The sequence below is a fragment of the Chanodichthys erythropterus genome, chromosome 16, assembly GCF_024489055.1.
Source record: "Chanodichthys erythropterus isolate Z2021 chromosome 16, ASM2448905v1, whole genome shotgun sequence".
NCBI classification, from domain to species: Eukaryota; Metazoa; Chordata; class Actinopteri; order Cypriniformes; family Xenocyprididae; genus Chanodichthys; species Chanodichthys erythropterus.
The window spans coordinates 17,163,920-17,178,347 of record NC_090236.1 but is presented as its reverse complement, the minus strand read 5'-3'; the positions used below and the strand labels follow the sequence as shown (position 1 = coordinate 17,178,347).

The 14,428-nt window shown below is 35.0% G+C and overlaps 1 protein-coding gene across 1 annotated transcript; it reads right to left on the bottom strand.

Moving 5' to 3' along the window:
- Nucleotides 1-4,524: 4,524 nt before the first annotated feature.
- zgc:153615 (uncharacterized protein LOC777747 homolog) lies at nt 4,525-13,963 on the bottom strand. The gene is made up of 7 exons (XM_067363601.1): nt 13,902-13,963; nt 12,666-12,784; nt 7,450-7,567; nt 7,134-7,334; nt 6,869-6,992; nt 6,613-6,706; nt 4,525-4,615 (listed from the first exon to the last, which is right to left on the bottom strand). Exons 1-7 carry the CDS (start codon nt 13,929-13,931, stop codon nt 4,525-4,527), a joined length of 777 nt encoding a protein of 258 aa, XP_067219702.1. The 5' UTR covers nt 13,932-13,963.
- Between the last annotated feature and the right edge of the window lie 465 nt (nt 13,964-14,428).

Below are 14,428 nucleotides of genomic sequence, written 5' to 3'. Positions count from 1 at the left end.
TTTTGAAATAGCGATGAACATGAAAAATCATTAAAGATTGGTTGAAACATGTTTGTTTTCATGCCAAGAGTTCAAAAGATAACATCCATTCATTTTTTTTTTTTTTGTGAAAAAAGGTCTAAAAATGTTTTTAATAGAACAAAAAAATATGATTGAGGCGGCGATCTATAACCCACATACATGTTGTTTTTATGTATATTAGAGGCTGAATATCAAATTCTGCCAAACTTCCCATACTACTTCTATATAGGATGTCTTCTTCATAAATTAAAATAATGGAAATATATGGTTCAGATCACTCAAACCATAAATGGAAATGGAGGCGCCTTTATATGGTCAGTAATGGTTGTCATCTAGTGAAAAAGTGTGGTACTGCGCCCAAATAAAATCTTACTGAAAGCTCATTTTTTGAGATATCAACCTGAAATTTGGAACACAACTTGTGATTTGAAGTTTTAGAGTAAAACTTGTTTTATAAAATATATATTTTATATTTTATATAAAATATTATATTTTTACATTTTACATTTTCATAAACTTCTATATCTTTTTTTTCTGTTTACATAAGTTATTTTACTTCTACAATAATCTGCCAAATTTCATCTTTAAAACATGACCAGCTTTATGTCTATATTCCAAGGTTTCTTGAATTACAACCATTTAAGTTTGGATAGTGCATTTTCATGTAAGTGGGGGTGACAGTTAACAGGTTAAAAGTAGTAAAAATGTCAGTGTTTAAAAATAAATAAATAAAAAGTAACTCACACATAAGGAACCACACATAACTCAATTTTGAGCTGTTTAGTCATCATTTTTGAAGTGTCGTGAGGCCAACAGGCAGTGTTCCTTACCAAAAATGTCAAGCACATGGCGAATAGATTTTAATTTTATTGGCTGAACGGGAATGTCATGTTACAATACTAAAATGTACTATTTTTTGGTACATTTATTGTATTTTAAATGAGATTTTCTCTGAATCACTTATAAATTACATTACACCATAGAGGGTTAAAGTCACCATGAAATCAAAATTGACTATTTTTAATTTTATTAATGGAATATTGCAGTATTCTAACATTTTATCTGTGCACATCATTCTTTTTTTTAATTCATGAGCTCTCATAAACTTTAATCAAAAGAACGTGTTTACTGGAGCAAGGGCGGGACAATCTGTCACTCACATGAGATCGACCAATAGCAAACCACAACCATCCATTCAGTTACCCATGGACAAAATCAAGTCCCGCCCTAAATTTTTTCTTGTTCGAGAAGCCACTTCGCGGCTATACATCACAATAGAGAAGAAAAAAAGACTATCGCAACTTAAGTTCATTCCGACTGAAAATTCCCAGTCCAAGCTCAACAGCCGTTTATGAGCACCATTCATTTATAGCACACCTTTAAGTAAAGGAATATTATTTAAACCAATATTTTAACGATTCATGAAAGATAATGCATGTTAACAAGCTTTTACTTTGATAAAATGATTCTAACCTTTTCTGTGTAAAAACCCTAAAGTGACTGTTAAAATCATAATTTATCTACATTTAAAATAACAAACACATTTTAACAGAAAAATCAATGATTTTTATGAAATTATAAACTTTAAAAAATTATTTCTTCACTGTAACCATAATATTTGTTGCTGCTTTTTTTCCTTTAGCGTCACATTTCAAGTAAAATTATCACATTTCCTATCTTTGGCACCAGTGATTTTAAGAATGAAAAAAGCTTTCCTAGTATCATAATTTGGAAGGTTTTTCAAAATTTTTCATTGAAAATCAACAAAAGTGTTAACAGACTGATTTGAAAAACTCTCATGGCTTGCCCCTTTTTGCAGGTGACATTGCAGTTCCTGGAAATGCCTCATTACTGAGTTTACATTCTATATAGAAACTGTACAGCCCCTTACAGTCATAATTTGTTCATTCTTTAATTTTTGTATTGAATATATGAATATACTATATTTCAGATACATTCCTGTATATTATTGCTTTTGTAGGCCACAGTGTTTTAAAAACAATGGAAAACCCACCAAAAACAACTTAACTGTTTTTATTTTCCTTATTATTTGTGCAGTGCAAGACACGTCATATCTGATGTATTATTATGTAATATTGTGGAACTGGGCTCTTGCCAGGGAGAGAGTGCGAGTGCGGTACTGATCTGGAGTGTTTTGCGTAATTTGGCCACAAAAATGGAAGCAAAACTTCTCAACTCTCAGTTCAGACGCTGTATGCTAATACTTCATGACATTGCGCTATTTTTTTCAGATTCTCTGTTGTTAAAATTCTGTGGAGATCTTAGATACAAAATGTAGATATGAAGTGAACTCAAAGAAAGAGGTGTTTTTTACCCAGTTATTCTCATTTATTGCATTTTATTTCTTTTAAAAGGTTTCGTTTTTGGGACTGACCTAATACAAACCACAATGACACTTGTTTGGTGTTGAGTGCTTCATCCCTTGTGACTGCAGTTTAGAGTGAAACCATGTCATACTGGCCCATATTAAGTCATTTATTTGACTGTAATTTCCTTTTACAGTTCTGTGCACAAAGAAATACAGAATAGAGTGTCACTTACATCTGTGAAATAGGAAATGCCACATTTAGAAGAAAAAGTAAGTAAAATAGGGATTCTTAAAAGACTGACATAATAGTTCATTGTGAACACAAGAATATATTTCCACCACACCAGGCAGCTTCAAACAAATACAATGCTAACATCATCCTACGTTTCACTTTTGGCTATGTTTTCTTTGTTTTAGCTTAATTCACAGCACATCAGCCAGTGCAAACACTGCGTCAGAGTAAAACTAGAGAGTAAACGTATTCATCCCTAAGGAGAAATATTGCAGACGGTTAGTAAGCGAATCCAGCAATAATCTGCACAGAGAAGCAGTTTACTATAGTTCAGTGTGATATGGAAGCTTGTTTCTTCCATGGAATAAAAAATAAAAAAGGTAATTGCCACTTTTTATCTCACAATTCAGACTTTTTTTACTCAGGACTGCAAGTTTATATCTCACAATTTAGACTTTAACCCCAGGTTTCACAGACAAGACTTAAGCTAGTCCTAGACTAAAATACGTGTTTGAGCTGTTGTAATTGAAAGTAACTTGTACTGACAGATCTTAAAATATGTCAGTGCAAGTATTTTGTCTTAAGATGCACACCAGTAATGTTTTTTTCTAGTGAACGTTTATAAAAGCTAAGAAGCTAATTGAACTAAGGCCTAATCCTGGCTTAGGTCAAGTCCTGTCTGTGAAACCGGGCCTATGCACTGTAAAAAGCAACACACTCTATCTACTCAATAAAATTGTGGCAATTTTGTTAATTAAATTCAACATATAAAAATTGAATTAGAATGAATCAAATTAATTCCTTAAAATGTAAATTTAAAAGGTGTAAATTTAGTAAACAGCATTACAAAAACCACAAACTGCCCAACTAAAAGAAACACTGATCGTCATAACGGTGATCAACATTTTCAAAATCAACACCAACATCTAAACCTCTGTTAATTCTTGTGTTTCTCTTTCCTTCACTGATTCTGCTTGTTATCATCAGGTGTCATCAATGTTGGCAATAAAAAAAAAAAAAATAAAAAAAAAATTCTTAATTCATCTTTGACGTCTGTCTGTCTATTCAGATATTTTTGTTTAAATTTGACTTGTTTTAAATGGTTGACATTTAAGGAATTAATTGGATTAATTCTAACTTAATTCTAATTGTTGAATTTAATTCATAATATTGCTTGTAATCTGTTGCTAAAATTGAGTAGATACAACGTATTACTTTTTACAGTGTAACTTGCAATTCACAATTCTGAATTTTCTCACAATTGCGAGTTTATATATCGCAGTTCTCGCAAATGTGAGAAAAAAGTCTGAATTGTGAGATATAAACTATCAGTCGCAAGAAAAAAAGTAAGAATTGTGATAATTTTTTTTTTTTTTTTCCATTTTGGAATCAAGCTTCCATAGTTCAAGGGATGGTTTACCTAAAAAAATGTATATGCTTTTTTCACTCTATGGAAAGTAAAAGATATTATTTTAAAAATCTTTTTTGTCCATACAATGAAATTCAGTAGTATCCAGTGTTATTTTGGACCCAATTGACATGTACGGACAAAAACAGGTTTGGAATCATTTAATCGTTGGTGAACTAGCCCATAGTTGTTTCCTATAAAGGTCCATATGGAGTCATCTAGTATTCATCAATAAACCAGCAGACACTCTGCACAGGAAAAGATCCAGCCTGTCAGCGATTGATTCATGTTGTATGATTCTTTCTGTGTTTATACATTATGAAGGATCAACAGGACTTTCTCAAAAGTGAGTGTGTAACCCTCAGTTAAGGTGCGGGCATGCATGAACACTTACAGCATGTAAAATTAACATACATCCACACAAAGCTTAACATATAGGCAAAAACACACATTTACTTGAAAAGGGGATCTATAGCGAGCACACTGCTTCATAATATAGTGAAACACAAGTGGTCGGACCCTGTGCTATTTGCCTCAAAATGGAGAATCACAGCGACCGTGGCAAACTGCTTTGCCTTTTGCCAGAGACTTCTCCATCATGTGCCTCTGCTGGCTATGTGCATGTCTGTTCAAAAACATGAAAGAAAACATGTAATTTAATGATGTAATTTCATCAAAAATGTATTGTAGGCTCTAATTTAAAGCACCCCTATTATGCTTTTTCGAATATATAAGGATTAGTTCACTTTCAAATGAAAATTAGCCCAAGCTTTACTCCCCATCAAGCCATCTTAGGTGCATATGACTTTCTTCTTTCTGATGAACACAATCGTAGAAATATAAATAAATATCCTGACACATCCAAGCTTTATAATGGAAGTGAATGGTATCAACGAGTATGAGCTGAAGAAAGTGCCTCCATCCACATTTATCCATCATAAACGCACTCCACACAGCTCAGGGGGGTTAATAAAGGCCTTCTGAAGTGAAGCGATGCATATGTGGAAGAAAAATATCCATATTTAACAAGTTATGAAGTAAAATATCTAGCTTCCGCCAGATCGCCTTCCGTATTCAACTTAAGAAGAAAATGTAAAGCTCTCAAAATGTAAAAATGTAATTTATTACTCACCCTCATGTCATTCTACACCCATAAGACCTTCGTTCATCTTCGGAACACATATTAAAATATTGTTGATGAAATCTGATGGCGACAAGAATACTTTTTCAGCGCCAAAAAACTAAATAACGACTTTTCAACAATATCTATATGGGCTGATTTCAAAAGCTTCTGAGCTTTATGAATCTTTTGTTTCAAATTAGTGATTCAGATCTTCTATGAAACGACTAAAATGCTGAAATCACATGACTTTTTGGCCCTCCGATTCACGGATTCGATTCGTAAAGCTCCGAAGCAGTGTTTTGAAATCGGCCCATATAGATATTGTTGAAAAGTCTTTATTTTGTTTTTTGGCACACAAAAAGTACTCTTGATGCTTTATAATATTAAGAAAGAACCACTGAACTCACATGAACTGTTTAAAATATGTTTTTAGCACCTTTATGAAGCCATCGGATTTCATCAAAAATATCTTAATTTGTGTTCGGAAGATGAACGAACGTCTTACGGCTGTAGAACGACATGAGGGTGAGTGATTAATGACATTTTCATTTTTGGGTGAACTAACCCTTTAACCCTCCGGAGCTGTGTGGAGTACATGTTTATGATGGATGGATTTGGATGAAGGCACTTTCTTCAGCTCATACTTGTTGATTCCACTCACTGCCATTATGAAGCTCGGATGCGTCAGGATATTTATTAATATCTCCGATTGTGTTTATCAGAAAGAAGAAAGTCACATACTAATCCTTTAATGTTCATGTAGTGTTATAGCTATAAAAGGTCTGCAAAGTTTCAAAGATCAGAGGGCAGATAAATGGAGTTATTGTCTCCCAAAAGAAAGAACACATTCTGTACTGCCTAAAACAAGCCATCAGTAATTCCAGTCTTACTTCCTGCTTGAACCTACATAGGTTTGCAACAAATTTGCATAATCATTAGCTGCTTGCAAACAGTGACTACTTTGACCCACCCTCAGACACTGTAGTTGTAGCTGAGGCCTGGAATAGTTTGGTTTGTGTTGTCGAGAAGACGCTGTTTTCAGTGCTGCGATCCCAATTTACCGCCTTTCCAAAAGACAAGGACTCACGCTGGAATTGATACTGTAAAACCAACAGTGTTCGTATCACTGTGTATCAAGTGCTGAGGAAGAGCTGAAATTCAGATATGTTAATAGGCGTTTCGTTTCTGATACGCACGGTAAGCGGTAGACCAATCACAACAGACTAAGCCATCGGACCAATCAAAGTAAAGTAGACTTGCGGAAAGGAGGGGTTTAGAGAGACTGAATCCTTTATCAAGCCGTTTCAGACACTGAGAAAAGAGGTGATGCTGCAGTGTATATTATAGACAACTAAAGGTTTTTATGTATTTATTTATTTATTTTACCTTGGATGCATGTAATCCAATTGTAGGAGACCTCCAAAACAAAATTGGGAACCTTTAAAATAGCATAATAGGGGCATTTTAAGTGCACGTTTTGATTGGGTTACAGGCCTAACCTGGTTAGATCCTCCACATCTACCAGCATGGCGTCCTGCTCCATGTGTAGTTCATCTCTCATGAGCAACAGCTGAACCAGCTCCTCATTCAGACCTACAATGCAATTACAAGTCATATCAACTTATTTATAATTACCACAATGAATTATGTTTGTCTTCCACTGTTATCGATTCGATAAAATATGAATAAATATAAATAAATAAATAATGGAATGTCAAACTGCTTTTTTTTAATATTTTTGTCTCCTGTCTTTACCTTGAATTTGAGAGTGCAGGTCATTGGTGATGACCTGTAACTGACCAAGACTCATGTCCCTCAGGTCCACAGGCCTCAGACTCCTCTTCATTAGACTCTCACTGATGTGTGGCAGATGTGGTAACTATAGCACATGGACAAATTTGAGTCAAGTTTAATGTATTGTGTTTTTTTTTTTCTTATTAGTTAACGCTCTGAGGTTAAATGAAAACTAAAGCGAGGATAAAATAAGCTTTGACTATTCTTGGACATTTGTCTCACTGACCAGGTCTGCCACGGGGGACCTGCGGTGTAGCTGAATCTGTCTCTCCACCTCCACCTGCATGCGGGCCATGGGACGGGCCAAAGCTAGAGCCACACGTGCCTCCTCCTGCAGCCGCCGCTGTAGCCGCCAGAATTCTGAATCCTCTGTGTCCAGGTCTTCCTCTCCTGTATCCCGGTCAGACAGAGAGGAACTCTGTTTACTCTGTAGGAAGACAGAGAGAGAGAGAGAGCGAGAAAAAAACTGCTTTAAGTTGCAAAAGTTTCAGTTTCAAAATGCAGAACAACTTTGTTTAATAGACTTTCATGATGCCGTATACCATAGGTGACAATGGGGTGTCCAGGCTGGTCTCTGTTCTGCTGTCCTCTGCATCACTGTCCCTGTCACTGCTGCTGTCATTCACAAAGCACATCTGTAGATTCACCCCATTCTGAAGCCTATAATGAGAGTGCAGCGAGAAAAGATTAAGTGTGTTAGAAATGTTCAGCAGGTGTACATTTTGTCTTACCATTTTATTATTTCACTGCAATTAATTAAGATTTGTTTATTCTGACTGTTTTTGCCTAAAAAAAAAAAAAAAGTGGTAATGAGAACACTTGGCAGTAAAGAGACGAGGAGAGATATTATAATTTTAAAGATTTCATTTATACACTGCGTTCCAAATTATTATGCAAGAGACAAATCAGTAAGATTCCTGTACAATAAACATTCAGATTTTAGTTTAGTCGTTTATTTATCCATGTCTTTTTAGATAACTGGTATCAACCTCAGACCAAATTATTTGCCAGGTCTATGGAAACCCTACTTAGAGGTTGTTCCACATTATTAAGCAAGTCACAGTTCTCATGCAATATGGGGAGGAAGAAAGATCTTTTTGAAGATGAAAAGCATGAAATGGTGCAATGATGTGCAAAAGGCATGAAAACAACTAATATTGTGTGAAACTGAATGGAGATGATCAAATTATCATAAGATTTGTGAGTGATTTAGAGCACAGCAGAACTCGGTCAGATAAAGACTTATTAATGAAAGTTCCTGTCAAAAAAATTAAAAGGGCAGCTATAAAAAAAGCCAGTGTTGAGCAGCAAACAGGTATTTGAAGCTGCTGGTGTCTCTGGAGTCTCAAGAAGCTCTCCATACAGGCTGGCAGTTGTGCATAAAGATGCATTTCAGCCACTCCAAACCAAACCTCACAAAGAGAAACATTTACAGTGGGTTTAGAAATACATGAAGACTCATTTTTAAATAGTTTTATTCACTGAATAATGCCGTACTACTACTGGATGGTCTAAATGGATGGATTCCTGGATGGTTGGTGAATGGCCACCACGATCCAACAAGACTGTGATGTCAGCAAGGAGCTAGCAGCGATGATTTGGGCTGGAATATTGGGAAGTGAGATGGAGGGTATTAAAATGACTTTTGCAAGATATGTGGAGTTCATAACTGTCCATTTTCAGCTATGGTATAAAAAGGAGGATAGTGCATTGTACAATGCACTATGCACTATCCCATGCTGCAAAAAACACCACAGTAATAAAACTGTTTGTATTTCTACACCCCCTGTAAACGTTTCTCTTTGTGAGGTTTGGTTAGTGGTGTCTAAAATGCATCTTTAAGCACAACTGCCAACCTGCATGGAGAGGTTCTCAAGACTCCAGAGACACCAGCAGCTTCAAATACCTGTTTGCTGCTCAACACTGGCTTTTTTTATAGCTGCCCTTTTATAGAATACATTTTTTTGACAGGAACTTTCATTAATAAGCCTTTATTTGACCGAGTTCTGCTGTGCTCTAAATCACTCACAAATCATGATAATTTGATAATCTCCATTCAGTTTCACACAATATTAGTTGTTTTCATGCCTTTTGCACAACATTGCACCATTTCATGCTTTCATCTTCAGAAAGATCTTTCTTCCTCCCCATATTGCATGAGAACTGTGACTTGCTTAATAATGTGGAACAACCTGTAAGTAGGGTTTCCATAGACCTGGCAAATTATTTTGTCTGAGATTGATACCAGTTATCTAAAAAGACATGGATAAACAAACAAACAAACACATAGAAAAACTAAAATCTAAATGTTTATTGTACTGAAATCTTACTGATATATCAATTGCATAATAATTTGGAACGCAGTGTATTACTGATTTGCAACAATGCAGCTTATTGTCATTTTATTCAATGTTTAGTATGTAAAACTTTATATTTTATTTTGTAGTTGTGTCAATCAATGATCAATTAGCGTTGCACACCTGTAGGTACTAGGTGCCTAGGAAAAAAGGACTGGTATAGAGTCAAAATACGAAAAAACAGGAAAAACCCACACACTATCAACTTGCAAAACAGTAAAAAAGTTCTTTATTAGCAACGTTTCGATCGTATGATCTTCATCAGGCATGCGGGTTTTTCCTGTTTTTTCGTATTTTGTAGTTGTGTGAAATAAATCATCCAAAGTCTTAAATTATGCTCTTTGGAATGCATTTCAACTGGTAATCTGTGTCATGTGAGGAAAAAAAAAAAAAAAAAAAAAATCTTTTAGTCACATAACAGGAACAACTTGAAGAAAGAAAAAAAAAACTGTGAAGTATAAAAACTTCAGATAGCATTTAAAACTGAACAGAGAAAAGTGAAAGTTCTATTTGTAGTGTCTGTGAACCACAGTGAAACACACTTCCCACAGAAAGCTGTGTGTTGACTTTCCTCTTCAATTGCAAGAGAATCTTGTGGTTAATAGTATTCTAAGAAAATACTGACTGCAGTCTTCAAGTAATTCTAAAATTACAGTTGAAGGCTTCATTGGCAGTTTTCTCATAGACTGGAATGAGACTGTATCAGCGTTACCTCTTGTAAAGTTAAGGTAAAGAAAGATAACAGAAAGATATAGAGGGGAAACATGCTCATTCTGTTTAATTTCAACTCTCTTTGGACTTTCTTTTGCTTAGCTTTCTAGGAATCTTCTTGAAACCTAGTTGCAAACTGAGAAAAGCAGCAGCTTCCAAATCACCAAACATGGCCAGCCCATGGATTTGTGTTGAAATGATGACAATGGGCCCCACTGACTAATATAATATATATATATATATATATATATATCATCAAGTGATAGATGAGACGCTTCTGACTTTATTAAGAGACAGCTCTAATAATTATATTTGTACAGACAGTACATAACTATGTACAGTCAAACCTAAATTTATTCAGACACTTTGAACATTTCATTCATTAATACAGTGTATTAACTATAGTTTAAAAAAAAAAAAGGTAATAAAATATTACAAAATGTCATAGATAAACCATGTCAGAAATAAATAATCTTAATTATGTCAGATAACAAGCAAAACATGGTCAGGTCAAAGTGTAATTTTGGTTCCAAATTTATCAATTTTACTGGTAGTTCACTGTATGAAGAATTTTTGTGTGTATAATATGTCACAGTTTACTTTATTTTGCTATCCTCACTTACATAAATGAACTAAAATGTCCTGCACCCACTAGTGAAAATATATCAAAAATATTAAATATGTCTGAATAATTTTTGGTTTGACTGTATATAAATGTTTAGTGGTGAGTAAATATAAAGCAACCAAATAAGCACTACCAGACAGATTCATTTGTCATGTGTTTGCTTTTCAGCATTTCAGACTCTTTCTAAATTTCATATTCTCCCATTTACGGTGTTCTTCACATTCAGTTTAAAGGCAGAACAAATAATAATGCTGATGAAAATAATAGCATTTCCAGCACTTAATTCTTGGACCAATAAGTATAAATAACAATTAAAAGTGATAACCACAAAGATTATTATGCAGATTAATTGCTGATATTTTCACTCTCAGCATCATCTTTGCAGTTCCACATCAGCAATGTCTGAATTCCTTCCCCATATAATACTTGAGAAAATGTGAAAGTCGACAGACTCTCTTTCTACCATCCCAATGTGCTCTAAACATGAAACATGAAGCACACCAGACTAAAATAGCAACAAAGTAAAATTTTTCCTTTTTGTTGTCAAACATTTTGTCTAAACAAACAATGGAAACAAAGTAAAGACTGGTGTCAAGTGAGAAATAGGGTTGACTACCCAAGACAACATGAAATTATATGCTGGAAACAAATTGTAGGTTTGGTATGCTGCAATGACTACAGTTATACACGATTATGAGCCCTGGCCTTACTGTCACCTGATGGAGTTTTTAGTTCATTTGGAGTGGAATACAGGACTCCCTTTTTTATTGATTCTCTTAAAACACATCTTTTTTGACATTTTTGTGTCTGGCTTAAATGGATAATTCACCGAAAAATGAAAATTCCTTCATAATTTTCAACTCAGGTTGTTCCAAATGAGTCCTGTATGGGTTTCTTTCTTCTGCTGAACACAACTTTCATATTATTATTATTATTATTTTTAATAGTATGGAAGTCAATGGGGCCCATTATCTGTTTGGTTACTCCATATTCTTTGCGTTAAGCATAAAAAAGAAATTCGGTTACACTTTATTTTAAGGTGACAGTTACATTGTACTTACATAGTACTGAATACTACATTACAGTTAGGGTTATGGTTAGGTTTAGGGTTAGTACTTGTAATTATGCATAATTTACTGTTAATATAGTAAGTACATGTAGTAACGTTTAAAATAAAGTGTTACCAGAAATCCATACATGTTTGGAACAACTTGAGGATGAATAAATGACAATTATAATTATTAGAGCTTTCTCTTAATAAAGTCAGAAACCTATCACTTATATTATGATATATATATATATATACATACATATACATATATAATAAATGAATACATTTTCATTTTTGGATGAACTATCCCTTAAATCTCCTCCACGCTCTCTATCACTGACGCCAGATCCCGCCTTCACTATCAATAGGCAGTTGTGATTGGATGGTGATTTTGTTTTCCCACAATATACTATGACATGATTGGCTACCTTTGATTAGGCTATTCTCGTGTGACGACTCTCTCTTTAGGAAAGATGAGACAAAACAGTTTTTCATAGTAAATTGGGACACTAAAAATGGAGATAAAAGCAGAACTGCCCATTAAAAAATGGGACGTCCGGTCATTTAACTGCAATGACACTACCAGATTAGAACAAAATTTGAGTTGACCTGAGCTGGATAATGGCAGAATTGAACTTGTTTGAATAATTTTGGAACAGTTGAAACTACATGAACTGAATTGAAACTACATTAAACTTTATGAATTTTAAAACACAAACACTGTTATTTTCCTGTATAAACATGAAGCTGCTATTTGAAACAATCAGTATTGTATTAAGCACTATTAAAAAAAAAAAAAAAAAAAAAAAAAAAAAAAAAAATGCTTCATCATCCAATAGCATATGAGATAAAAGCAAAAATATTCTCAGCAGAACCATTTAAAAATGTTTAAAATGTTGTCATCATTATTTACCAGTATAGCTTTACCCTCCCAGTCAATGCAGTTGTACACTAAAAACAATCAACATTATATAAGACACAACATCAAGCCTCTGATCACAAGCGCACACCGACCGTGAGGACAGGCAGTTTTTGCTGCTCTTGCTGCAGCCAGTGAAGATAACCGGTCCGTCGTCATAGAAACTGCCCAAGGCCAGCTTCTGCCTAATGGACTCCCTCTCGTTCCTCTGGGCCTGAGTGGAAGCACAGTTGACTTCAATAAATGAAGAGAACGCGCACTGGCAGTCACACAACATGTAGTAGGCCACAGAAGACCTTACGACCAGGAATATTTGATGAGGCATTTTAAAGTAAATGTCATCTGCTTTAATACATACAGCATCTATTTAATGCTTGGGTTAAAGTGTAAACTACATGCTAGATTTCAAGGAAGTGAAGGTATAGGTATGGGAGTGTGAATAGGACGGTACAATATAAATTCTGATTTTCTGCTTGTGGGGAATTCACTGCTGCCTCAACAAACAGCAAATTAGAGAGAGAAAATAAAAATGGAGCAAGACTTGAGGCAATGCACATGAAGGTTTTTGATCATGTTATATTGGTAAGAATAATTTTCTCTCAGATCTGCATACTACACTGAGTTCATTGCCATGGCAACACAGTTTCCTACTGGTGCTCCAGAATGACTAATTTTAATATATTTAATGCCTTGCACTCACCTCTGGAATAATCATAAGGCCTACTATTGTGAAATTGAACAACTTTCTCTTCCTATATCCACAGACATTACTCGCTTTCTGTTTTCAGGCTGATTGCAGACCAGTTCCATTGAGATTAACATTTGGATGGAGGAATATATGGGGTAGAGGTGCAGCTGATTCATGATGCACTTGAAAAGCTGAAACATCGATAGCTCAGCTTGCGTAATTTTAGCAATCCGTAAAGCAGGTTTTCTGTGCATTCTGAGAAATGTTAACCACTAAATTTGATTATTAGTGGGCGAGATGTTGGCATCAAATTAGCAGACAATGCTAAGCAAAAACAGCCATCCATATGTACACGCATACGACCTTGTGTGGGATGGGTGGAATTGGTCCCAATTGAAGCATGGCATTCCCCCCCCCCCCCCCCTTCAGATTAGATCATATCATTGAACTAAAATCTACAAGAAAATTTAACATCCATCAATCAGAATGCAATTCCTTTCTTAGTATCAAAAAACAAATTTCATTTAATCTTTAAGCCACCTCACACACACACACACACACACACACCATGACTTCACAAATATACACACTATATAAAAAGGCACAGTTGCCACACTATAAAAGATGTATAGACCTGTCTTACCTGGTAAACACATTTCTCTTGGTGCACCATCTTTCAATGCATTGTATAGTGCAGCAGCCAAGCCCTACCTTCTACTGCAGTGTCTGAGCTACACCCTTGAGACCAGCATCACACACACACACGAAAGAGGGGGAGGAGGGAGAACGCAAGCAAGCATGCAAGGAGAGCACAAGCGTCTCACAATGAAATGCAGAAATTTAAAGACGTTAACTAGATCCATATTTTAGACAGTGTCACACTAGAGTCACACAAGAAAAAATAAAAAAGAAAAAGAAAAACAATTCCCCACCAGAAGGCACCATTGAATTGGGGAGATGGAGGAAATTCACATTGACCCAATTCATAATTCAATCACTTTGAAACAAGGAGAAAGTTACAGGATATGTGATCATATTTATTGAAACATTAAAGAGAACTGGGACAGAATGAAGCACACCAGCATGTTATGAGCAAGAACCACGATGCAGTCTCTCCATACACACTCAGCCTATATTAGCATTAAAGCAGGAAGCAATCTTTTAAAGCCA

Excerpts from the sequence above, each read along its gene's own strand:
- zgc:153615 (XM_067363601.1), bottom strand. The coding sequence starts at position 13,931 with ATGGTGCACCAAGAGAAATGTGTTTACCAG. Across the intron at positions 6,993-7,133 it reads GGTCCCCCGTGGCAGACCTG|TTACCACATCTGCCACACAT; the intron begins GTCAGTGAGACA and ends CATGTGCTATAG. Across the intron at positions 6,707-6,868 it reads CCTGCACTCTCAAATTCAAG|GTCTGAATGAGGAGCTGGTT; the intron begins GTAAAGACAGGA and ends ATTGCATTGTAG.